Source organism: Cydia pomonella, chromosome 13 (genome assembly GCF_033807575.1).
Source record: "Cydia pomonella isolate Wapato2018A chromosome 13, ilCydPomo1, whole genome shotgun sequence".
NCBI classification, from domain to species: Eukaryota; Metazoa; Arthropoda; class Insecta; order Lepidoptera; family Tortricidae; genus Cydia; species Cydia pomonella.
The window spans coordinates 19000820-19028602 of NC_084715.1; the positions used below are offsets into that span (position 1 = coordinate 19000820).

At 38.6% G+C, this 27783-nt stretch overlaps 1 protein-coding gene across 5 annotated transcripts; it reads right to left on the reverse strand.

Moving 5' to 3' along the window:
* Window positions 1-409: 409 nt before the first annotated feature.
* Window positions 410-27680, reverse strand: LOC133524482 (uncharacterized). Of its 5 annotated transcripts, none has more exons than XM_061860530.1 (9): window positions 26928-27680; window positions 23894-24717; window positions 22588-23451; window positions 15825-16055; window positions 14654-14791; window positions 13509-13607; window positions 9408-9494; window positions 8193-9303; window positions 410-6958 (listed from the first exon to the last, which is right to left on the reverse strand). In XM_061860530.1, exons 1-8 carry the CDS (start codon window positions 27220-27222, stop codon window positions 8968-8970), a joined length of 2874 nt encoding a protein of 957 aa, XP_061716514.1. In that variant the 5' UTR covers window positions 27223-27680; the 3' UTR covers window positions 410-6958; window positions 8193-8967. The 5 variants fall into 5 exon arrangements, with proteins under 5 accessions (XP_061716514.1, XP_061716513.1, XP_061716511.1 ...); XM_061860529.1 differs by having other exon boundaries at window positions 13509-13610; XM_061860527.1 differs by having other exon boundaries at window positions 14654-14794; window positions 26928-27671.
* Between the last annotated feature and the right edge of the window lie 103 nt (window positions 27681-27783).

A 27783-nucleotide genomic window follows, 5' to 3' on the forward strand; every position in this document is an offset into this window, starting at 1 on the left:
CATAACAAATAAATCACACGCGATGCGAAATAAGCCATAGATTACAAACAAAACGTCAAAATAGACAGCTACTCTATGCTTACTTAGTCGTTAAACTATGCGGTACCTAGGTTTAACTTTTACTCCGAGAGTAAAGTCTCGATTAGTATACTCCCTGCTTACTCTGTATTTATTAATACTGAATTTCACTAATCTTGAGTTACACCTCGAATTATAGTTACGCCTACTTTACTCCATGTTTATTAATAAGACTGTATGAGTATACACTATGAAATAAAAAAACTGCTTGCTACCTATGTACAATTGTTGGCACAATTATGTATAAATAAGAAAAATATTAGATTGACAACTCGCTGGTCTAATGGTGAGTGGATTGAGACCGAAACATGAAAAAATAAAACAAGGAAAATGGCTTCAAAGACAGTACCGTTTTAATACATTCTAATATAACATCATATAAGTTACAAAATACATAAACAGTTTATATAGGTAACAAAACTCGTGACTAGCGTTTGAGAAATACAGTATGCTGTGGACTGTGAAACCTTTTCAAGTAGATGCCTTGTTACTGGAAAGACGATTTTATACATCATACAATAAAGATCGTTTTGGCTTGACAGCTGCCTTAACTACTATTATGCGACTGAAAAGTAGCAGGTACGTACTAAAATGAGGACGCTAGAATTTCATACATTGCCCGTCTGTACCTTTCTCTATCGCACGCACATAATTATATTGCTGTTCCGCTCCCACAGTGGCACTGAGATCTGAAAATGGGCATGTGAAATTCTTCGTGCTAGCGTCCTCATTATATGAAAATTATGCTCCGCAATAATAATTTGCAGTGCATTTATTTCTTGCATAGGTACAATTCTATAACCACAAACAATACCGACTATATCAGTATTTTGATGGAGTCACTATATTTGTTTTTTTTTTCAGTTTCATAAAAGTACTTATCTTTTTGGATACCAACAACACCTAAAAGTGGCGTGTAAAGAAAATCTCGATATAACCGACGTGTTTTGAGTAGTATTGATTCTTTCAAATGTACGGCGTCCAAAAAGTCAAGTTGACAACCGTCAAATATATGGAATCGAAAATAAATCAATTACAAAATCAAGACATCTGTTTCCTTACAAAAATTTGTTCCCGATATATAATACAACCAGATACAGTGGAAGAGTCCGCATGAAACAAACCCGGTCGTAGGTACATTTGGCACGGCTTCTGTAGAAAATTAGAATGCTTCTATATAATACTTATGTAACGTTGTGTAAAAAATAAATAATCCTATTTTTGTAACATCTAATTTGAAGTATTCGACCATAGTAACATATTCAACCATAAAGAAATTTGAAGTGAGTCTAGAATTTACGTTACGATGAGTCTTGTAACATTAAACTTTGTTGTTTATTGAATACCTTAATTTAAATGCCTCGACACATAAGTATCCATAATTCACTTATTTTTTAACGGACTTCAAGATTTCAAAAGAGGAGGTTATCAATTCGGTTGTATGTTTTTTTTTTAAATGTTTGTTACTCCATAACTCGGACACTGTGGATGGATTGTGTGAGAGATGACATGAAATGAACGCGAGTGAACGATGAGATGACGGGTGACAGAAAGATATGGAAGGAAAAGACATGCTGCACCGACCCCAAATGAATGGGATAAGGGCAAGCGAATGATGATGACTCCATAACTCCGTCATTTCTGAACCGATTTTGAAAATTATTTTTTTGTTTGTTCGTAACACAAGACAATGTGACCATTAGGTCGTTACAAAACTATGTGTAAATTAGTTCTAACTGATGGTTGCAAGTTTTAACTAACCTTGGGTCTACCTACTTTAAAAGAAGTATGGGTCGATAAACTCATAGATTATTCAGCGAACAAAGAAGAAAGCATTGTGTAAATTAACCATAGATTACTATGATCGAATAAATAATGATTACAAAATTAAATTATTTTACATCGACGCTCCATTTACAGATAATTATTGTTAGTTATTCATTCCTAGTTCCAGTGTTTATCTATAAAACTAATTAGAGACTCGCATAGAATACGAATTATCGCTAGCTGCGATCATGGGTAAGGGAACTGCGTTACACGCAAATTTGAGACTGAACACAAACATTATTTGCTCTCGCACAATCGCCTACACTGTTAACTGACAATAGACCCTATTGTAAATACATAAGGTCCATCGAGGGTCAGTTATAAATTTAATGTTCCTTAACATAGGTTGATTCACGAAAGATGGCGCGGATTGTATATGTCAAATTTGACAGTTCAGTGTTTTCGCACCAGCCCTTATGGACCTGCCTAAGTCATTCACTTTATACGTTGCATATGTGCATAAGAGCTATGCTTGTGTCAGTATTTTAAGATTAATTAGATTTTAGGTAGTCTATGCCAGCCTTATCTTAAACTATCTAACTAAAATATTCATAGACTTGAGTTATACAAACCTAGAACGTTTTAGCATCTGCGTCTAAACTTCAAGGCGAATTGAAGACGAAATCATTTTTGAAGTAGTTGTGATTGGATAATTTCAAATCGAGATACCTTAATAGTTTACATCATGTTGTTTGCATGTGTTTTTAAGTCGAATATTGCTTGACACGATCGTCGGCTAACCAATCGACGTGAGTGATCGGTTTTTGTATATTTAAAAGCATGCGATAACCCGCCGGTCATGTCATGGCTTAGCGCATTCACTACACGCGTAGCCGATTCTAGCGTTTTCGAAAGCGACTAGGGGACTACGAATAGAGCGCCCGCCAAGCGGGTTCCCGGCGCTCAATGTGTCAAGAGCGAAAAAACGGTAGCCGTTTCGACTCTAAACACAAACCGAGATTATCCAATAACATTCAAACTGAAGTACGAACATCAGTTCAAACCCTGATGAGCCCTCAAGCCAAGATTGGGGCTCAAACTACATATGAAAGGCGTGTCCTTATATTCCGGTGCGTGTAAACGCAGGCACACACAGTTCTGAACCATGCCACGCTCTGAGAACTTACCACCAACACCGAAGTTCGTAAATTGCGGGCATCTTTCTCTTTTACTCTAATGAAGGCGTAATTAGAGTGACAGAGAAAGATGCCCGCAGTAGGCGAACTATGAAGTCCGCGGTAGGCCCTCTGGTGTTCTTAAAGGCACGGCGGGGGAGACTCGCTGTCGCTGTGTGTGTCTAAATATTTCTCATCAAAGCTGTATTTATCTTTTTATCGTGTCATCCACGATGATGCGCAGATTTGTCAAATCTAACCTTAACCAAGGCACGCGTCTTCGTGAATGACACGATGTATAAATGCCAAATACGGAAACGAAATATGCAATTGTATTTATCGAGAAATATTTAAACTAAATAGCAAAAAATCAAGTCTCCCAAATATAATTTAAAAAAAAAATAATATGTTCTTCGGAACCACTATTTTTATTACTACCAAGCTTAAAACGATTTGGTTTAATTTAATTTGATCTGAATAAGATATAGTGCGGCATAATTCAGAACTCATTTATATAATTTGATAATATTTACATTCATAAATAACATTTATTGTATGTTTATCCTACGGCTCGCTACGATATATATAGCTTATTTATATATAGCATCCGATATATAAAGAATAGCCTAAATAGTTTTGTAAACATTATTTGATTAAATTATACAAGTCATTATAAAATAAATGAATACAATTGCAAGTCTACATGACTCCCGGTTGCATCCATCTCTTTCGAAATGTACTCCATAGTTAGAGATGGCGAATTGGCTATTCTGCTCGCCGAGTTTCAAAATATATGCAAAATTAGACTGATACATAATATTACAGTAGTATTTAGGTACATTTCATACAGATGTATGTATGTAAACACTTTATTGTACATAAGGGACAATACAATAAGAAAAAAATACAATAAAAATACAATAAACAATAATAGGGAAGATACAATAAAAGGAAAAAAAAAAAACTTTGGCAATGTACAAAGGCGAATTTATCCCTATAAGGGATTATGTAATAGATTTCCTTACCAAAAAGTACCTTATGCTGTTACGATAAGGTGCACTTTCATGTGGAAAGCTAAAAATGGTCGAGAATGCATTGAAACAGAAATATTTGTAGATCAATGAATACCTGATGTCATTTTCGAGCACCGAGGGCCTACCGCGAACCGCGTTCGACGTGTTGCCTCTCTGTCGCACTTGTAAATTCGTACGTAAGTGTGACAGGGAGGCAACACGTCGAACGTGGTTCGCGGTAGGCCCTCTGCTGTGCGCGAGTGCTGGCCGCGTAGCCAACATGCAAATCGCATACGCTCCGTAGCGATCGAAACGCAACTGTCGCTGTCGCACTAATATGGCAGAGTGATAGAGACACAAAGCGTTTCGTTGTAAAGCGATAACAATTGTCACCTTGGCTACGTCGGCTGGTCTGTTTGCTGCGCCTAATATTCTGACGATAGCCTCCTAAGGCAGACACACAGTCCTACCTGAGTACCAGAGTAAACAAAATAAACTCTATGGCCTTCGCTAAAGGTTCAAATTCCACTGGCAATCTTCGATGTTCTTGTAGGACCTTAGGAGGTTATAATTTAATTTCAGAACATCATTGATTGATCAACCCATTTGGAGTAGTATTATCCGATGTGAACCGAGCTTACTTTGCTCTATTGTTTAACTGAAACTCGACTTAGGCCTAGGTCTAAAATTCTTTTCGCTGTCTTGTTTCTGACCACTCTGTTACGCTTGTATTGGTCTCTGTCTTATATCAAACAAAAAAAAAGTCGACATGTCTTTATAGCTGTAGATTATATTTTGCTTGAGAAAAATTATAAACTTAAAATCACCCATATAAAAAGCTCTACTGGGGTCAAAAAACAAGACAACGGAAAGAGTTTTGATCCGCCTGTCGTGCAGTATTATCAACCAAATGTGCCATTCTTAAGCAAAAGGTACCACATCACCGCTTGCCATAAGGACGCTCTCTAAGAACAGGTTATTTGTATAAATTTCGCTTATGGTAAGCGACAATGTGGTACCTTTTGCTTGAGAACGTCACAAATATTCTATTTTATGCAACCATATTTAAAAAAAAAAAACAAAAATGTTAATTTTGCGACTTTTCACAACCTTTCATTGTGATTACTATTTATTGGTTATTATGCTATTTTCTATTAATATTTTATAGATGGGATGTATAATACAGGCATCGCTAACCTGCCTAAAATAAATACCACAAAATTGTCAGTCAATAATTTAAATAAGTTTATTTAAATCGTTACAACCGTTCGATTGGATTAGGTTATATTACGCGTTCTGTATTGTTATACAATATCGTAATACTTAGTAATGATACTCCTTGGGCATTTGAGGGCCACCCCACTCTAGCGTCTCCCGAGCGTCAGCGTCTAGTCAACTCTATGGCTGCAGTTCGACGCAACGTTGGCGCTATGGAAGGTAAGGGATACAATCTCCATGTACCAAAAAGTGTCCTTCAAAAAACCTTAAATAGGTGGCGCTACAATACCTAGAATATTTGAAAAAAAAAAAACAAATCAGACAGCGCACTTCACTCCGTCAATAACGCCTAGGTTCTCAGCTACTCTAGCGCTACTCTGGAGAGATTTGGAACTATTATTTATAGCTGACAGCTGGACACTTTTGCAACATTGCCGTTTGCAACATTGTTGTGCCTATGGAGATTCCTCCATAGCTCCATAGTTGGCGCAAGTGCGCAGCGACGCCATTTTCCATAGCGCTGACTAGACGCCGACGCTCAAAAGACGCTAGTGTGGCGTGGCTCTCAATGTGGGTGTGTTTCATTCAAACATTCAACTTTATTGTCTATACTGATTTCACAATAAATATATTGTTTTAGTAGGAAGATTAAATTTTCTTTAACTTTTAATTTTTTCATTGATTTTTTCTCAACAGTAAAATATCACAAGAGCTGAGTGCACGGGATTTTATTACCGCAAAAACTGTACGACCGATTAAAAAAAAAAAACGGGCGTCGTTAGAAAATGATTCACTACATTCTTGTAGTCAGCAGTCACATTGAAAAAATACTTTATCCTACATCTAATAGTTTAAAATAGCATTCCTAAAGAGCGTGAAGAAGCTTGACACTCTACTATAATATAGGAAAAATCAATACCTACATAGGAAAAAGGCCTGTGCACACCGGGCGCGTGTGCGTTGACGTGCTCGTGCGCGTTGTAATATACAGATCCTTATGAGAGATGACACACTGTTTGCGTAACGTATGCGTACGCGGCTCGAACATTTTAGCGCACGCGCAGCCGGTGTGCTCTAGCCTTGAGACAGTGATGTTTTTAAATTGTGGCTTTGACACTTTTTTTTTATTCAATGTTTAACACTTATTTTTAAACGAAATAATGGCATGAAAATCACAGATTTTTTTATTTAGATGCTTTTATTCAGCTGCCAATTTATATGACTTAGAATTCTTATCACCAACAATTCAGCGGCGTTAGCATGGTCGAATTTTTACCGCCTGTCGTATGATGCGTCACTTTCGCTGTTACATACTTGTTAGAACGTGACAGAAATGCTACCACTCATAAAGAGGCGACCATGCTAACGGCGCAGGATCTAAAAACAGGACAAACAAACCACTTGCCTTCAAAAAATAACATGTCTCTGTTTAGGTATTTTCAAGAATACATTACCAAAAACACAGAACAAGAATTTAGCTAAGCTTCAAAAATTCAGAGCCAACTTAAAACCATCACTGTACAATATTTTGGTTACAAAAGACGCATCTACAATGTACAAACACGAAATAAATTAGACCTCTCTAGCTGCGCGAAGGTCACCGAGATTCACGAGTCACCTGACGGCATGTTATAAGGCAAATGTCTGTACGTCACGCTGCGGGCGCTACCCGGAACACATCTCCGAGTGGTCGTCCCAGGCGGCCACCTGGAATTAAAGGAAGAAATATAAATTATTTATTGTCAGACCACAGGTAATAGTATTTTATTCAACAGTTGTATAAGAAGAGTCAAAAAAGGCGAGTGGCGTGAGTTACAATGTCAGCCGGAGTCGAAGGCGTAGGCGAACATTGTAAAGGAATACGCCACGAGCATTTTTTGATCTACTTATACAACGTTGCATACAATACTTTTCCTACGAGTCAACAAAAATAAATCTTAATTTAGGTAAACAAAGCAAAAGTATATAGCCAAGACGCGCGACCATACCTTGTTACGCGCCCGGCCCTGGTACTTGCTCCTTGCTAAATTCAATTTTGGACAGTTTTTTCTCAATTTTGGCCACCGTAGCCTACGGAGACTAACAAGCAACGCTAAGCGGTCTTCGTAGTCTATGAGTGTTGATATATTACGGGTGTCACATGCGTGTTTCTGACTTATGAAGTAATTGTTTTTACTATGCAACCAAATGAATATTTTGTAAGTTGGCAGCAATGCACTTAATTTAAAACTGTATTCGTTGTGATTTTGTTAGGTTGGTAGCCATTAATCGCAGTAACGTTATAGCGATTAAAAGCACAAGTGCTGTTATGAGGAATAGACAATATAGACTTTTCTTGAAATCTTTTATGTATGTTCTTATATTCGTCTTAATGAATGCATAAATGACAGATAACAGTAGAGGAGTACTTGATTCGCTCCTTTAGAGCCTTTAGTAAATTGTACGTCTTTCGGTTTTAGTCTGTTTATATCTTAATTATTTTGATTTTGTTGTATCAAAAAAACATTACAATTTCAATCCTGAACTCAGTTAGTAGTTAATATCAAGTGTCAACGAATATCGAGTTATCGTGGGGTTGATTCATTTGTTTTCTCGCAGCTTCTCCTTACATGGCGACCGTGACAGGGTGACTCTTTGAGAAACTGACGAAGGCTTTATTAATTTCGTACTGAGTAGAAATGCCTGCAAACGATACCACAATGCTTGATGAAAATAAAGAAAAACTGGATATAGTAGCCGTTTAAGAAGTGTAACTCACTTACTTTAGATATAACTAGCGAAACTCGCATATGAAGAATAATGTGGTGGAAATATCCGTTCAGTTGGTAGAGTGGCGGGCCGGTATCCCGAAGTTGCTAGTTCGAATCTCACCCGAGGCAGTAAGTTTACCCATTTTCTGAACAATGTGACGAAGACTTGAGTGGTAAGGGGCGGCACACACCTGGCAGTCGCGGGAGCAGTACCACTGGTTGGCGCAGCCGGCGCACACGAACTGCGCGGCGCGGCGGCGGCAGCCCTGGCAGGGCGGCGCGTCGTCGGAGCCCTGCATGACTAGTGTACAGTAAGGTTGTCACCTGGCAGTCGCGGGAGCAGTACCACTGGTTGGCGCAGCCGGCGCACACGAACTGCGCGGCGCGGCGGCGGCAGCCCTGGCAGGGCGGCGCGTCGTCGGAGCCCTGCATGACTAGTGTACAGTAAGGTTGTCACCTGGCAGTCGCGGGAGCAGTACCACTGGTTGGCGCAGCCGGCGCACACGAACTGCGCGGCGCGGCGGCGGCAGCCCTGGCAGGGCGGCGCGTCGTCGGAGCCCTGCATGACTAGTGTACAGTAAGGTTGTCACCTGGCAGTCGCGGGAGCAGTACCACTGGTTGGCGCAGCCGGCGCACACGAACTGCGCGGCGCGGCGGCGGCAGCCCTGGCAGGGCGGCGCGTCGTCGGAGCCCTGCATGACTAGTGTACAGTAAGGTTGTCACCTGGCAGTCGCGGGAGCAGTACCACTGGTTGGCGCAGCCGGCGCACACGAACTGCGCGGCGCGGCGGCGGCAGCCCTGGCAGGGCGGCGCGTCGTCGGAGCCCTGCATGACTAGTGTACAGTAAGGTTGTCACCTGGCAGTCGCGGGAGCAGTACCACTGGTTGGCGCAGCCGGCGCACACGAACTGCGCGGCGCGGCGGCGGCAGCCCTGGCAGGGCGGCGCGTCGTCGGAGCCCTGCATGACTAGTGTACAGTAAGGTTGTCACCTGGCAGTCGCGGGAGCAGTACCACTGGTTGGCGCAGCCGGCGCACACGAACTGCGCGGCGCGGCGGCGGCAGCCCTGGCAGGGCGGCGCGTCGTCGGAGCCCTGCATGACTAGTGTACAGTAAGGTTGTCACCTGGCAGTCGCGGGAGCAGTACCACTGGTTGGCGCAGCCGGCGCACACGAACTGCGCGGCGCGGCGGCGGCAGCCCTGGCAGGGCGGCGCGTCGTCGGAGCCCTCGTCGATCACGAGGCGGCCGCCGTCGGCGGGGGACGCCGCCGCCGAGCCTTCTGATGCTGGGGACTCCTCGTCATCCTGGAAGATTACAAAATGGCGTTCTAAGGATCGATTGCATCAAACGGTGAGATATGGCCCTTAAATCTAAATTAATAAACGATATGTTTACAGTACAAACTCACCAACTGAACGACCTCCTCCTTCTCGCTCGGCGCGTCGGCGGGCGGCGGCGTCGGCTGCACCGGCGTTATCGTGATCTCGCCGCAATTCTATAACGCACAGGACTTCATTTAGCAGCAGTACTAATGGATTTGCCGATTTAGAGAGATCCCAGACTAGCGTCTTTTAAGCGTCAGCGTCTATTCAGCGCTATGGAAAAGGGCGTCGCTGCGCAGTTGCGCCAAAGTTGCGTCGAGCAGAAGCCATAGTGTTGACTAGACGCTGATGCCCAGGAGACGCTAGTGTGGGGTGTCTCTTCCAAGTGGTGGCGAAACGAGTGAAAGGTTCCCGTTCCGGAGCCCAACGTATTTTAGAGAATACGCATAACCTAAACCGTAAAGTTGAGCAAAATATTGCAGCTGAAAAATAGATAGCTTATTCAAATTTGGCACTTGAAATATATTCCGCTTACAGATCTAAAAGATTGCCTGCCAAATATCAAAAGTGTGCCCAGAAACGAAATGATATCAAGCGTCATAGGCAGTATTGCTTTCAGAAATAATATGCGATCTTGCGTAAATTATTTGCTTTCGTATTTAACAGTACGTTCCAAGATATAATCACCCACTCCTGAATATAGCTTCCCCTCGTTATTCGTTTTAATTCTTTTAAATAAACTTACGGCATTAGTGCCTGGTTATGACATTATAGTATATGACATTTATTCCGGTTTGACAATGAAATCTTATTTACTTAGTTAACTTATTGAAATTTGTAAGTCTATATCTTTTTGTTTTTAGCGATTAATGCATTAATGCATGTTAGACTTTCAGTAATATATTGTCAATTAGCACGTAAGGTTTAGCTGTTAGTGCTGATTGAATGGAAAATAAATAAATGAAAAATGAAATAATTTCTTCAGACAGCTTATCCTACGTTTTGGTACATTTAAGCGGCAGCTAGCGGCCGTTGTGAAGCAAGCTCAAAGGTGGTCAAGTTTTTACAAGCTTTTATTTAACTTGCCCTGTTATTATCTATGTTAATGTGGGTCAAATCTTGGAAGCTAAATTTGACCCACTTCCCGGTTTCCAATTGAGGTGAAATTTTGCATATATAAAGTCTGGTGACTATGCAATATTATGGCACAGTCAAAAGATTTAATTTGTGACCCATTTCGTACCTTGTCACAATGACAATAGTAAGAGGTCTCTAGCGACTTTCATGTTGTTTGTCACTCTGACAAGGTACGAAATGGGTCACTAATTAAATCTTTTGACTGTACAATCGAGCTGATCTGATGATGGAGACAAGCGGTGGCCATGGGAACTCTGTAATAAAACTACGCGGTTTTTAGGACTGCCTCGATGAGTATTAGCCTGTGGAAATAGTACATTCAGCGATAAAAGCTTGTAACAAAAAAGAAATTTTTGCCAAAACCTTATTTAATTTGCAGCCTGCCTCTTTTGTTCTTATGAAATGTTCATATACGTGTTGGCAAACTTCATATGTGTGTAATTTGTAAAATATCAAAGAGTGGCGCCATTTAATAGATCAAAGGCCAAAGGTATAGCAGCATCGTTTCGAGCGATGGCGCCAAAACTTTTAGGTAGTGTCCGGTAAGATGGCGCCAGTTTTTGATATTTAACAAATTGAACACATATCAGTAAAAGAATAAGGATCAAAGTCAAATGGCGTTGTAAAAGTTTGTGTAAATTATGTGTCGAAAGATGGCGGTAAATTTACGTCGCTACAAATTTTTCTTTGACAATACACCTCCATTTCAAATTCTCTTTGGTGCCATACAGCACCACCTATTTCAGGTGCCAAACTTGAGGCTACAATATATTGCTCGCTACACAGATTTACAGATGACAACATTTTGACAACAATAAAACACCCACCGCTTAATAGCAGACTAAATAAATTTAATAGGCTATATTTACCTCTTTAGGTTTTTTATAGTCGTCATTAAACAATATAATTTGATTTGCTGCTTGTATGCTGTGACGTGTAGTAATATGGAGTGGCATAATCTCAATGAGCATTGCCATTAAATGTAGTATCGATCAAATGTTGATTTCAAACAATTATAATAAGCTTTTTAAATAGTTGATATGTTGTTAAAAAGATAAATTATGTCAAGATTTAGTGCGGTCAAGCAAACGCAGTGGACGGCTGAAGATATGATCACACTCGTCTTCTGCTTTTATATCTACCCACAAAAAATAATAAAACAGCTAAATTAGATGTGTGGGCTAATATTGGCTCGCTTCGAACTAAGCATAATCATTTTAGTAAGCACAACATTTGTAAAGCCTGTACGTATACAGGTCCATATTCTATCTGTACATATAAAAATAATTTAATATAATGTCTCAAAACCATAAACACTATTCACTGGTCACCAATATTTTTTCACGCCACTGTTCGGAAATGTTGCAATAGATGGTCTAAAACGAAGCTGGAAAGTAGGTAATAGCTGTAGCACCTGAACCACCACTACTACAAGTTATCATCATCTCTCATATGTAAGCATTGTTATCATCTTCTGTCATTGGTGATGGTAAAAGGTATTTTATTGGCGCAACTTATTCCTTCAAAAATTAAATTAGGTCATTTATAGGACCAATTTAGTTGTTAAAAAAAGAAACGTCAAAACCATTCCGTTCACGGTTATTTATTAAGGCGTTTTTAGCTATTTGTGGTTTTTTAAGCAAAAGGGATCGGATTAAGTTAAGTACTGATTTGGATAGTGAAAATTGTTTTTGATTAAAAAATGCAAGAATCTACGCTATAAAAATGAGTTCTTCTAGTGAAGAAAATAAAAATGTTCATGGCAGAAATACATCGCTTTCTTTCAATAATTGTCCTCACGCCAATATAAATATTATTTTTAGCAAATGTTTTCTTATTTCCTCGCAGTAGTCGTGAAAAGCACTATGTAATGCCCCGGCCGGAAACGCTAAAGATGGACTCGTATTTGACTCAAACTCACTCGTCCATCTTTGAGCGGTTTTCCGTCCTCTCCTACAATGTACTATACAGTTTTAACCAGTATATGTCTCGTACAACTTACGAGAACGGATCTCAAGATCTAGAACCGCCAAACAAGCTATATTCCATGCAGACTATGTAGACCGTAATTCGATTCGTTTGGGTATAGATAGTAAAGACGAAGAAGAACTAATATTATATATCTGCCACGATTGACTGACTCAATTATCTTGACATAATTCCATTAAGTAAGGCTCGTTTAGAAGGCTCGCGAACTCGCACGCAAGTTGAGTTACATTGCGACATTAGAACAGTTCAAGTCAGCAATGTAACTTCAGTCGCACCAAGAAAACCCTCCATGACATTTGTCATGACAAAGAGTGGAGCATTGCTATCATTAAGAGCCCATCAACGTGCTCACTAGCGCCACTGGAAAATAATTGTGATTATTTAAATTTAACGGTAGATATTTAAAAAAGGGGGCCGCTACGTACTGTGGTTTGTATTTAAGTACCTTTTGAATACATCAAACTAGTTTCTATGTTGCTGGATTCGTCGAACTATGAACTCAAAACAAAAACGGCCGTTTTAACTTTGGACGTCTAGATTGACGAATCAAGCAACGTAAAAACTATTATGATGTATTCAAAAGGTACTTAAATACAAAATACAGTACGTAGCGGCCCACTTTTTTAAATATCTATCGTTAAATTTAAATAATCACAATTATTTAGCAGTGGCGCTAGTGAGCACGTTAATGGGCTCTTAATGTCAAATTTCTACGAAAACTTGACTTTTATAACGCCATTCCCTCACTTTGTTCTATTCAAGTTGGTGCAAAGTTATCTTAGGGTGGTATTCCATCTTCCAATATCTTGGTCCAATGTGCATTGCATCTCATTCTCTCATAAACCAAAATGTGGGACGCATATACACTTTCGACCAAGATATTGGACAGATGGAATACCACCCTTAAGCGGGATTTTAACTTAATGCGAGTTCTCGCACCGTAACATAAACAGGATTTCTTGACAACTTTTAATCAACTAAATAACCAGCAGCTTAATCTAAATTTAGAATTTGGAATGATCAAGGCCAATTGTAACACCGATCGTGTACTATGTGGGTACCTTGGCCTGACCGAACGCCGGCAGATTGGGCGCCTGCTTGCGTTCCGGGGACGTCAGCAGTTTAGCCAGAGTCGGCGAGTAACTCTGTGCAGGGGTCGCCTGCTGGAACGTTGGCAACACCCATTCAAGCGAGGTCAATGAATGCTTTATAATAATACTGGGGATGGTCGCGCTTTTATCGCCTGTCTTACTCTCGCGTTTATATACTTGTTGGAATGGGACAAAAATGGTGATAGACGATAAATGTGCGACCATCTTAGCCCCTCAGGTGTTGGATTGCGATTCTGTGGCGCGCTTGGAATTGAGAGTAAACGTTTTATATTATTTTATTAATCTAAGTTTACTGCACCACAAATAAAACAGATTTACAATGTAAAGAAAGGCAGTAACAGGCGGTTTTATGCTGTAAGCGTTTTCTTCCAGACAACCTTAGGATAGCAGGATATAAAGAACAGTAAGTTTTTATGACAGGTAGTGCACAAATTAATTAGAGAAATAGGAAAATTACATATACATTAAACAGATAGTACGTACAGTACATTTAAAATTTAAATAAACAAATAAATATTAGATACATATATGAATATACATACACACATACATAATATAAACACAGCGGCACATTAAGGAAGAGACAAGTAATGATTTTTCAGTTGGGTTTTAAAGTCGCAAACCTTATATCTAATTTTTATTTTAAAATAATTGAAAATGCAATAGTTATTCCCGTGCCTTTCGGTAAATTTGATTTCAAAGACCACTGTGAAAAAATAACTAGTTTTATTGACAAAATGTTTGTTTTGTCAGGGACCGTCGACTTGGAATCTTATTAGCATGCACGAAGGTTCGTATTAACCTTGTGCGTCTGTGGCCATCTTTACGGTCAGACCTGTGAGACCAAAAGTCAACGAATTTCTTTTTAACTCTTTCTTTAGCCTCGTATCTTAAGAAACTATTTTTAATCTGTTATTTTCCAAGATACTATTACTCGAAAACGAGGCGGTCAGCATTCTCATGACATCACGATTTTTAAGAAGGATAACCCCATTGTAACTCCAAGCGCGTAACAAAACTGCAATCAAAATGGAATCTAAATGACATCAGCCGAGTGCTATGAGTAACATTGTGGGAATCATGTGAAACGGTACCTTAGTGAGTATGCCGTGGAGCAGCGAGTTCTGCGTGGCGGGCGTGTCCTGGCTGGTGGTGACGGGCAGCAGGGAGATCTCGGGGTAGGGCGGCGGCGGCGGCAGGCGCGGGCTCGGGGAGGCCATTCGTTCTGCTGGCTTCTGGAATAGTACATTACTGTAGAGGACGGGAAACGAAGGGTTGCAGGCCAAGTAGATATAGACGACTGAGCGTGGTGAGGTCGATAGGGATCGCGGCCGGCAACCACATTTCTTGCCGAGATCTGTATAGTGCTTTTCTTTTGATAGTGAAATAATAATAAAAAATAGGATGATGATGATTGTTTCATGTACTAATGTGATTGGTTATTCACTGCGTCGGGTTTCAAAGAGGAACGAAAATTTGATTATTTTTGCGCTACGACGCACGGTTTCGGAGATACAGCCCAGAAAAAAAAACAAAAAGACAAAAAAAAAGCATAATGGCTGAATTTTGCTTATAGTTTTTTTAAGGTTAAATAAATGAACGTTTATTTAGCTTCAACGTTTTAAGGTTAAATGGTCAGTGTAAGATTCCGTAGTTACTATTCTGTCAGAATTAGTTAAATAGGGGCTATTAGTAAGTCAATTTGTATATTTTTTTAAGAAAAGAAAACTTTTGCAATAATTCTAAAATGGCTGGACCGATCATGTTCGCTATAATTTTCACTGAAAATACTTGTTAAGCGTTTATTTTAAGATATTTTTCATAATATTTTGGACCCATGGTTCAAAAGTTACAGGAAGGTCTGGCACATTTTGTTTTCTTCCGGAGCGATTATTTCCGAAAATATCAAAAAAATGGTTGTTGGAGAGCCTTATTCGTTTTAAAAGACCTATCCGACGACATCCCACACCATTGGGTTAAAGCGGAAAAAATAAAAACTTTCTGTATGAGAGGTACCCTAAACAAAAGATTTTTCTAGTTTTTATTTTACCGTTGTACCGCCATGCATGATTTATGTATGTATCCATGCCACTTTCTAGCACTAACGATCACGGAGCAAAGCCACGGACGGTCGGACAGACGGACATGGCGAAACTAAAAGGGTTTCTAGTTGATTACGGAACCCTAAAAAGTGCGTGAGACATTTCCCCTCAGAGTATGGTCAGATATAACTAAATCACTTGTATATTGGGAAATATAACTTACATTCTGCATCGTTTCCTCATGCCTCTCCCGGGGCGTCTGCTGTCTTCTTTCAGGGCGGGTTGGGACATGTTCAGGCCTAGTGGTGACGGTCTCCGGAGGCCTGGGCATCCCGGGCATGCCGGGCGACTGCTGCATGTTCGCGAACTGGACGAGCACGTCCTTGAAGGACACACCGTTGGGCAGCGCTCCGGCTTGGATTTGCTGAAGGCGCTCTAGCATGGCCTTTTGGTTCTGGGAATAAGGTTTTGAATTTTAAAAAGCAAAGAAGACATTCCTTGAACAACCGCAGGTTATCCTTGTCTGTTTTAAAGCAAAGTCAATTTTAAGAGTTAAAATTGGAAGAGATGAAAATTTTAAGGAAAAATCATGCTCACGAGTTTCGAAGTTTCGAGCCGAACTAGATGAATAGCGCCATATAGGGTGTATTTTTATGTCGGTTTCAAGGGTGCATTCGTGAGCTTAAATTAAGTAACTTTCTCAAAGAAACCGATCTAATTAACTCCATTTTGGAGATAATCAATGATTTATTTTTATCTGATAAGGCCCCTACGAGCGTGTACTCTTGTCTTAGGGCCTGTTTACACATTGATTAGTGTTTAGTTATACATTTGCTACCAAACGGAAGTACAGTCAGCGTCAAATACTTTGTAGCAGTCAAAGTGGTCAAATAGTTCGGTACACCATACTAAATATATGGTGTACCGAACTATTTGGCTACTTTGGTTGCTACAAAGTATTTGACGCTGACTGTACCATCTCGGATGATCGATATTCGAAATGTCATAGATATGTCATTGTTTTAATTTATTTGGTGTATTTAAATATAATATCTGTGTTACTACAAACTAATTTCATAAAAAAAAAATACTCAGCCATACCCCATAGCCAGAAATTAAGTATGTATTGTGAAAACTGAATTGTCAAACTGCGACTTTATACAGATGTAGTGAACAATCACTTGCAATAGTATTTTCTCGGAAACGTTCGTACCTATTTGTCATCCCTCTTCGTACTTTTTGTATTGAAACTGACTGAAATATCCCACGTTCGCGCGTCTCCGTAAAAATAGGATGGTAAAGGATTATTCACAAGTTTCGAAAGTAGAGTAAAACGAAGTTTAGCCTATCTCTTATCCATACATTTATTTATATACGATACAACAGATTATAATTTAGCGGATTACAATTTATTTAAAGATAGGTTTCATATAAAAATAGTCACTAATATATCTTTATTTAGGAGTTATGTTGGATAAGCATCTCAATTGGTACGGACACATTGATCAGGTCATTGGTAGAGTTAGGAAGTTCCTCTGGATTTTCAAGACTCTAAGGCATATTGTGCCAGGAATAATAACAACGAAACAATCAAAGTCGCGTAATTTACTAAACAGTTCGGAAATTGTACATCTTACAAACCACTCTAAAAAAGCATAAAACTCTCCCGTACAACCCAAACTACAAGAATTAAAGGTACAACATTTATATTGCTAAGGTGGCTAGGACTAAAACTAAATTTTCTAGAACACAGTAGGTACGTCACCACATCTGCACACCTTTACACTAAAATTAATAATTTGCTAGATATTCACTCCAAACTCCTAGTAGATAATTAGTAATTTTGTTTAGGTAGTTATAGGGAAGAGCGGTGTTACCCAACACGGGCATATTTTTGCTTACAGGGTGGCTTCATCCCCTACATCATATTTCACGTGTATTTTTTCAATAAATAATTTTGTATGTTTGTATTGTATTTTGATTTATCATCTTTATTCTTTAAATATACTTGAAAACTTTCGGGTCTATTATGGTCGAAATATTCTGAGACCATTTTCTAAAATAAAGTGAGTGCGCAAAACAACTGTTACGCAAATCAATTGAATGCATGAAAGGTCGCACGGGTCGCGGTTTTTATTCCGGCAAGGTCGGAGCGTTTGAGAAACAATGACACGGGGCAATGTCATACGCAGCTTAACACTGTCGATCCTAAAATGAGGATCTTAATGATTTATATTATTACAAACTTTTAATAAGATAAATATAGTTTATTTTTCAATTAGGCATATTAAAATGCGCTTATGAACGTCAAATCTACACCGGCTCTAACCCTACACCTGTGCCCGAGAAGATTTAAGTCCCTCGAAAAGGGTATCCCAATATCGGCAAAAAACTACAATTTATTTATTTAAATTCAAAACATTAATTTAAAAAATACAATTCATGTAATTTATCTGAACCTACTTATCTCCTAGACATAAATGACATAATACAATTATTTTATTGCTACTAGATTTTGTTAGTTTCTGATTTGAACCATGCATGTTTGTCTGTCAGGCCCTCGACTCCGTCATAAGTCTTCAACGTCAAATTTTTAAGTAATTCTTTAGAGCTGGAAAGGGTAATCTTAAACTAATAATGATGGTAATCTTTAACTTAGGAACTTGTTATAAAAATGAATGCATTACCAAACGAATGACTTTCGGACGGACACGAACCTCTCTGATAGCAAGCTTATTTTTACAAGCTTTTATTTAGTTTCACCTGACCCGTTGTCTGTCGGTCTGTAATCAAATCTTGTAAGTTAAATTTGATCCACTTCCCGGTTTCCGATGAAGCTGAAAATTTGCATACATATGTAAGTCGGGTGACAATGCAATATTATGGTACCATCGAGCTGATCTGATGATGGAGACAAGAGGTGGACATATTAACTCTGTGATAAAACAACGCAATCTAATTGTGTTTGGGGTTTTTAGAATTGGCTCAATGAGTATTAGTTGCCTGTGGAAAGAAAAGTACAGTCAGCGATAAAAGCTTGTACTAAAAATGTTTTTTTTTTTTCCAAAAACTTATTATTTCTGGTATTGTACTTATAGACATCAAAATTTTTAGTGAATGACTCTTGTTTGTTGATAACATACATAATATACTCATAGATATAGTAGTGGGAAGCTATAGTTAAAATATTAATTATGTTTAAAGAAATCTCTTAATGACTCACATGCCCTAAGTTGTAAATGGAATGAATGGCTCTTTTGTAACACAATGAATCCTACGTAATAAAGCGTAACACAAATATTTAACTTGCCATGTATGTAGGTAAGTTCGGGTCAATCTTGCAAGATAAAAAAATATACAAGACCTTCCAATCAAATATTACTCATGTTCTCTCTATTTAACTAAATTTAAATTTAGATTAAAAATATCACATAGTCACTTTCACAATAAAGCTAAATCCACTGACATGGCAATCGAAAAATCGACTACCCACTTCCCGCTCGTCGGGTAATAAATATTTATTCATGTCCATGAAAGTTCAGACGTAATATACAAAACACCATAATCTACTCTCCACTGATAGCTGACCAATATTAAACCCTATTGCAATGAATTTAGGACCACCAATGGTCAGTTAATTATGTTTCCCATAGCTGCGTGCCCTATGCATTAACTAATTTGCAATAAAAGTGCTATAAAATTTCCAATGGATTCAGAAAACTACTTTTAATTGTAAATTGTAATTATGGACTTTCATACCATTCGTAATGTATGGACTAATTATTGAGCACGATTTGACCTCTATGACCTTTTATCTATTCTGTACTATGATGTAAAAAAGTTACGCATGTACTTTACCATCGAGGAAACAATGACTTGGTTTATTTTTATTATTAGATCTATTTCTTGACCGAGCATCAGCGGAGTACTGTTTCAGCTTGGGTAAAAATGCATTCGTATGTCCGGATGTTCTCTAAAGATTGCAATTCTCAACCGGTTCCCGTGAAATGCTGCGAGCAGGTTCCAGGTTAAATATAATTTTGAGTTCAAGAGGTATGTGACGGTATTTGTGACGGTGAGTGTATGTGACGTGACGGTTTCAAAGACGGATGTTTTGAAATTGAACCCTGAGCGAATGAAAATTAGGTTGATTAGGTTAACTTCCACGTAGACGAAGTCGCGGCAGGTAGTGTATACATTTACATACATGACCAACCCCGAAATCGACAAAAAAAGTTACTCTTCCATAGAAAATGTCAAGCTCAGACAGTCAAAATGTATGAAACAGACAATTTTCTTCGCGATTTCGGGATTTCGGGGTAAATTATTGCAGGTGACTAAATAAACACCCTGTCTATCGAAACGTTGCTTTTACTTACTAGATAAATGTTTTTTTGTAGTTATTTAGTAACACATGACAGTTTATCAGAAATGTATAGGTACGTAAACGCGCCTTGGAAATTGGGGCCAAGGATATTCAATAAGGAGCGATGATCGCGGGACCTTGGCTTCAAATATATCGATATAAATGGATGAGACATATTAGTGTCTTTAAATTACAGGCAAGCATATTATGGGACACGTTGGCATTTTGCCACATCTCACTTATGGCTCAGTTTCATTGGTCGATAGGGCTCGTATGCGGAGTATGGGAGATTTTCCAAACGCAAGCCATTATGAGTTTCACCAGCCGTTATACCACCTTACCATCTGCGCGGAGTCACCCGCATGCTGTATATCGACCGAACTATCGACTTATGAGTTTCACTAGTCGTTATAGCGCCTGCGGGAAATCCCCGCTCGCTTTATATCGACCGAGTTATCGACCAATGAAACGGAGCCATTAGGGAGCTTGGGGTTCGCTCGGCAAACTAATCTCACAAAATGGGCACAGGTTTTACGAAAGCGAATCCCTTGTAAAAGTCCGCTTTCCTCTTTTTGTTTCCCTACAGAGAAAAGCAATTGGTAAATCTCTAAATATCGTACAAAGTTCCAAGAAACTTATTCCTCTGTTTAACCTCCTTATGACTAGGTATCAAAATTTGCAGGTTTATGTTTAACTCTGTTGACGAAAAGTCCTTTGGCTGCGACCGTCGCTCTGGTTCTTTCCTCGTCCAACAAATATCACTGGCCATACAGCGAGGCCATGCCGCCAGATGTATAGGTACTTACTGACGAAATGTGTTGTGGATATACATTTTGTAGGATAGGTATATAATATATTGACGCGTTTTGTGGATGTTTTTTTGCTTGTATGCGTATTGTATATTGACGAAGCCTGCTTCGTGGATCTTGCCTCTCTGGATATTGTTAAATTATGCATTTAATAAGTGGATTTAGATAACGTAAAAAAAAAACTGTTTGGACTTATGTACAGTCAGCAAAGCCAATGCCTGGCACTGCCTTGCTAAGCTCATAGTTTTTAGCTGACTGTTCTACGTGTACAGCCGGTCGTCAGGTCGTTAAAAGTGCACGCCTAGCGCCAGGCCACCAGCGCTCTTAACGCGCTCTAAGGTCATTAAGGGTATTGACGTCGTGATGGAGGCGTTACATTGACTATGTCCTTCAAACATGTGTTTTAATTTAACATTCACTCCACTTTAAAATGACGGACTGAAATAAGGGGTCTGATAATTGTCGATAAGGCTGCCATGTAGTCTAAATCACAAATCGACCTTATTAAAAGGGAAGAATAGCTTTGCGATCCTAGCGAAATAACAGTATTTTTTCTATGAAATTCTATTTCGGTAGAAAACGTTTTCCACTAACTAAATCTGAACAAATCACTTTGATTTTGATGTCAATCGCTTCAGCATAATTTATTACAGGTTTATAGGCTTTGCTTTAAAAAAAATATAGTAAGTATTAAGTAAGTAAGTAAATATTCTTTATTGCACCACAAAGAAAACAAATTTAAAAAACAGATTTACAATGTAAAGAAAGGTAGCAACAGGCGGTCTTATCGCTGTAAGCGATCTCTTCCAGACAACCTTAGGGTAGCAGGATATAAAGAACAGTAAGTTTTAACATATATATATATTTATTTTAGTAATTTTGAAAAAAAGTAAAACCTATAAACCCAGTTTTTCATTGTGTCAATAACACACAAAAAAATTATGGAGGATGGAAAATATTTAGAAGTTGAAAAACGTTTTCTCTTTTTGTATGAATACTTCCCTCTTAACAACAATGTGCTGCAAGGACAATGTGGTACCTTTTGCCTGAAAACGTCCAGAGTGAGCGCAATTTGTACCAGTTTCAGCTTGGCTAAATATGTCAGATAATATTATTTCAGATTTTGGACATTTAAAATTGGCGAAACCATAGGTGTTCTTGAAGTCCAAGGAGACCACGCAAACCCATGATGAAGAGGAGGGGATGGAGGAGGTTCGCTCGCAGAGCCACTAGTATTAATAAGAATAATAGATGAACGTTCGTAAAGTCAGCTGCAGTTGCTGAATGACATGTGACCTTGAGTTTGTATGCATCAGTCGCTAAGTGCTTAAACCTAATTGTAAACATTCCTTAATTGACCTCTATTAGTTAGTATGATCGTTTTGTAGCAGTATGAATAGTTTAAGTTTTTAAGTACTCTTACCCTCAGCACACGGCGCGTAAGCGTAAGAGATGCGTAAGCGTATGGAATTACGCGCGTAGAACGACAGCACTACGAGCACGTACAACTTCAAATAAGTCCATACACGTAGCGTCGTCGTAGCGTAGCGTATGAGTATTCTGCCTTCATTACCACAGGCGTAGTGTATAATACACGCGTAAATAAAAAAACTTAATCTGACATAATAAAACAAAAAAACTTCATCTGACGAGAACTTACAACGCCTACGCGACGCTTACGCAACGCTTGATGCCCAGAACTCTACGCGTCGCGTACTCGTAATGTTTTTACGATACGCTTACGCTCTGTGTGCTGAGGGCCTGAGAGTACAGAATTCCTAGAGCTGTGTATAAAAAAAAAAAAGACTTACCATATCCAAATTATTGAAAAGCATGTTCAAATTGTTGAGATTATTATAATTATTCATGTTGTCCATTATCTTCGGCGCTATAGCTCTAGGGTTGTTCATCATATTCGGATTCAAAATGGACTTCATCCTCCTTCCTCTTCTAGGCGTTATCTCCGGGTTCCTCTGTCTATAGTCCGCTATAATAGACTTGACGTCCTTAGTAGGGCCCTGGCGGCCCATTGGCATGCCGAAACCTGTTGGTAGCTGCCCGTTCATGTCTCTAGGGAAACCTGGCATGGTCGGACCAGGCAGTAAGAGTGGTTGAGGGAATACTGGCTTAGGCATAGACTGCATGTGAGCTGCTTTGTCATACGGCGGTGGTAACCCTACCATGGGGTTGAAATGCGTCGTCACAGGCATAACAGGCGGTTGTATTATAGGATTCATTGTAGAGCAAGGTGGTTTAAGAGACAACCCTGATATCTCATCGCTTTTATCTATAGCTAAGTTCTTAGCCTGGTTTAGGTAATCGAAAGGATCAGTGCGGTCTGAACCGTTGACATCAGCTGCCTTTTCGAATGATAGCACTTGTTTTCTACGTAGTAACCTTAATAGAATCTCCTCTTTGACTTTCTTTAAGTGAAGGATGTTGTTCCATTCATGTTCTTTTTTCTGCGCTAGTTCCCTCAAAGTTTGGATCTCTGATAGCAACTGCTCAGTGTGCCTTTGTATTTCGTCGATGTTGTTCTTAGTGGCGGTCTGTATGTAGTCATTGATCATAGTGTCGTGTTGCGGGAATGTCTTTTCTACTTCCTGGCAGAGTTTCTTGAGTGGAGATTCGGTTTCAGCTTCTTCACTTGATCGTCTTTTTGTTGCTTGCTCCTCCTAAAAAAAATATAACAATATAACAATCTAGTACATCTAATGGGGGAAAGTTTAGTATAAAACGACTTCCCTAAGATGCAGAAGCATCTTGGTGGCAGTCACAATGGAAAATGAATTACCAACACACACAGAACACCTTAGGCCGCGGTCTGGCATTGCTGTCGTTACTTCAAATGACTTGTAAACTTTGATCGAGTCGCGCAAAACACTGAGTGGCTAGATCGAAATGTGTACAAGTTGCTTGCGCTCAATCCACGGCCATAGTTTTTGGCTTTGTTGTTTTAGCATTAGAAATAGCTCGGCAAAAGTAACCAGGAGGATTTTTATCAGGCACTTTAGGTATTTAATGAAATGCTGAAGTGTCTGATTTAGAACCTCATAGAGTTCCTACTAATCCTATAAAAAAATTAGACTTTTTTTACATTATTAAAAATCAGCCTACCTTAGCCACATCCCCATTAACAGCCTGCTGTTTGGCAGTCTTCTCCTCAGTCTTCACTTTGATTGGAGCCTCGATCATCTCCACATCAGCCTCCACCACCTTCTCAACTATTCTCTCCAGCAATTTCACCTCTTCTTCCTTTACTATTACAGGCACTTCTTTAAGTGGACTTGGCTCTTTTTGTGTCTCTTGGACAATATGGATAGCAGGGGATGGTGGAAGGGCTGGTGTAGGCGCTACCGGAAGAGCTGTAGATACTGGAAAAAGTTTTGATACAGCTGGTGTAACTGAAGAAGATACTGGAGATATTGAAACAGCTGAAGTTAAAGGAACAGCAGGGATTGCTGGAAGTGTTGGTGCTATAGGAACTGTTGGTGCTACCGGGATAGTTGGTGCTGCTGGTACAATTGGTGCCACTGGCACAGCCTGTGTTGGGTAAGATGGAGCTACAGACACTGATGGCACCACTGAGATAGCAGGTGCTACTGGGGCAACTACAGTTGGTGTTAATGATACAGTAGGAGCGATGGGGACTGTCGGGACCACAGGGCCAAAAACAGTTGGGAGAAGTGGTGCCACTGCTTTTGACACAACTGGATCTGATATTGCAGGGGTTTCAGGAATTCGGACAGCAGCCTCAGTGACTTCTGGGACTTCTATTGTCTCTTCAGGGGTGGGTTCTACATTGTCAGTGGATGCTGCTATTGGTTCTGATTCTGGTTGTGTGTCCTCAAGGTCAGCGCCATTTTGAAGGGTGTCTGGTTCTTCTGTAGGATCCTCTGTGGTACTTGCTAATGATATAGTATCTTCTTTCAGTAGATCTTCTGGAATTAAATGGAACATTTGGTATTTCATTTTTAAAGTATTTTTTGCTCATCTAGCCTAAAATATAATCTATAACTATAATCATACTATGGCATGACGTTGCAACATGTTAGTAACTATGTAATTGTGTTATAGTCTAATTAGTGTAAAAATGACTATATAAAGGGTTGTCTATAAGAAAGTACCCACATAAATGAATTAACCTAAAATTTTACATAATATAATCAGATTGTTACATGATGATGGTTATCCTATATTTCAATGGTTAATAAAAAAAATGATCAATATTAGGTCAGTTCTTATTTTTACATAGCAAAACGGCCTGATAATTATTTTTTTGTATCAAAAAATTCAAAGAAAATAAATATAGCACCATCCATACTTGAGGTAATTATTATAATTTATTATTTTATTTGATACACTAGCAGTTCTTGGAGCTGAGGCGTGTATATGTATATATTTTTTTTATTTTTTATTTTATTTAATATATATAATATTAGCACTAACAGATAAACCTTACATGCTAACACTCAGATTACATTTAGGTATTTACTTCTTAACTTATAATAGCAATATACAATACATTTCATTTTGTATATATATATATATATATATATATATATATATATATATATATATATATAGTAAAAATCCTACATATCTAGACATTCTGTACCAATTAGAGTTGCCGCGAATAGTGTTTATAGAGAATAGTCGAATACCGATTAATCGCTATTCACTTTGGCGAATAGTCGAATAACTCGACATTACTATTCGACATAAAAAAAAACCTAATGTAATGTAAATAGATACCTAATGAAAGATGCGCTGATTCAACAAACTGCACACGTTGATGATTTTAGAAAGGCGTTGATAGAAAATATGGAAGCCCGTTTTAACTTGGATGATCTATGCTTTACGAATACATATTACTTGTCGACATTTTTAGACCCCCGCTACAAGAACTTTTACTTTGACGCTACCCAAGTTGAACGGATCCGTAGAGCTGCGCTCAGAGAAGGTCTTAGGCTTTCTTTACATGACGAAAATGATGATTCGGATCCAGAAACGGCATCCAAAAGGTCTCGTTTAGACAATGAAAGTGAGCATGATTCGGAAACTCATAAACTATTTTGGGCATATTTTGAAGAATCATCTATAGAGCAACCTACTGAAGAGCAACCCAAGAATGCCACTGCTGAAGAAATAGCCAACTACATCGCATTAGCAAAGGCTGACAGAAAAATAAACCCATATGAATGGTGGGCTTTGAGTACCAATAAGAATAGATTTCCTATTTTAAGTAAGCTTGCTAAACGATACTTAATCACACCAGCAAGCTCTGTTTATTCAGAAAGACTATTTTCCGAGGCAGGTTTAATTTACGAGGAAAAACGAAGCCGACTTGCTCCAGAACGTGCCTTAAAAATTTTTTTTTTTTTTGCACCACAATCTCCCTCTGTTGGATTTTAAATATTAATTAAAAAGCCTTACTAATTTAATTTCATGAATATGATAGGCACAGGCACATATTACAGATAATAATTGATATTGTGTATTGTTTTATTAAGGAAAATAGTTAAAAAAATGATTATTTTTAACTCATTAGTTCTTTTGTTCGTTAAAAGTTTATTTTCGACGACTATTCGCCGAATGCCGAATAATACTAGCTATTATTCGGTATTCGACGAATATCAAAAAAATGACGAGTAATGCCGAATACCGAATAATAGCGAGTATTCGCGGCAACTCTAGTACCAATCATATTTATTTGGCAAATACATATAAGTCATATGGTTTTGTGTGTTTAAATTTTTAAAAGAAAGAATCTATAGGTAGTTTAATATATAATAATTTGTGTGGGATAAATAAATAATGCGATGTGATGTTCTCAGAAGATCTGTTATATACTACTTAGATATTTTAGCTTTTAATATTAAATATGAATTTATATCACTACTATTCAATGAAAAAAATATTTGCACCTAAGGTCTGTTTTTTTTATTCCGTAGACTAAAATGACGTTTCATATGTAAGACATGACATTTCTTAGTACCACATGAAATGTCATTTTAGTCTACAGAATAAAAAAAAAAACAGAATATAGTGCCTGTTTGATTCTATTTCTGCTATGAACAATGGAGTAAAATGTAAAGCAACAATAATATCTAAATCTAAGATTAGGTCCTGTATGAACCTCTTCGAGTACCTTTAATCCGTTGTGTCTGCAACTTCAATTCCTCACTTCCCAAATCCCGTTTCACACTTAAATTCTCATCTTTGGCATTCTGATCACAGCTTTCCACCGTTTTCTCAACTTCCGGCTTCTCCGGCACTTCCAGTACCTCGATCGTCTCGACCACTTCCGTTTCTTCTTTGACCTTTGATTCGTCTATCGCTAAAGGATCCACTTCATTTTCAGGCACTGTATCCACTGGAGCCACAATATCGACTCCCGTCTGTTCCTTACCAAAATCCACTATTTTCACACTTATATCGTTCATGTTTATTTACATATTTCCAAATCGCAATGTCACAGTAACACCATGCCGCCTAGACGTTCAACTACGGAGTTAACCATTTATTGATCATAACATCGAAAACACATAGTTCCGAGAGATAACACTTTTTATGAGTATTTATACCGCCAAATTAGGAGTAACATAACATAAAAAATGTTAGTAATATTTTTCTCATGATGGTTGGTTAAATATCACGATACGCTAGCAAGTGTAGCCGTGAACTCGGGGGTCATTGTATCGAATTCAATAAAAATAAAAGCACTTTGTTAACGCCTTCTAAAACTACACGTTTGTAATCATTCAACTGCACGGTACTGTTTTATTTCTCCAGTGCATTAACTAATTAATTCTTATTTAGAAAAATGCCACAGTGCTATGGACGCAAATCAAATCGCATCGCAACCGCAACTAGCATTTATTGCCATAATAATAAAAATGAACTCCGTAATATTTAACATAAGGCCTAAACTAAAGTATTTTTGATTATTTCATTTCAAAAGTAACACTTAATCAACGTATCTTATGCAAACAATATAAAGTTGA

What these genes read in the sequence shown, in the direction of transcription:
- LOC133524482 (XM_061860526.1), bottom strand. Translation starts at nt 27,222, where the DNA reads ATGAACGATATAAGTGTGAAAATAGTGGATTTTGGTAAGGAACAGACG. An exon ending in TTTTCAATAATTTGGATATG is followed by an intron (nt 16,056 to 22,587) that starts GTAAGTCTTTTT and finishes CCTTATTCCCAG; the next exon opens with AACCAAAAGGCCATGCTAGA. An exon ending in TCCACGGCATACTCACTAAG is followed by an intron (nt 13,611 to 14,653) that starts GTACCGTTTCAC and finishes CCAACGTTCCAG; the next exon opens with CAGGCGACCCCTGCACAGAG.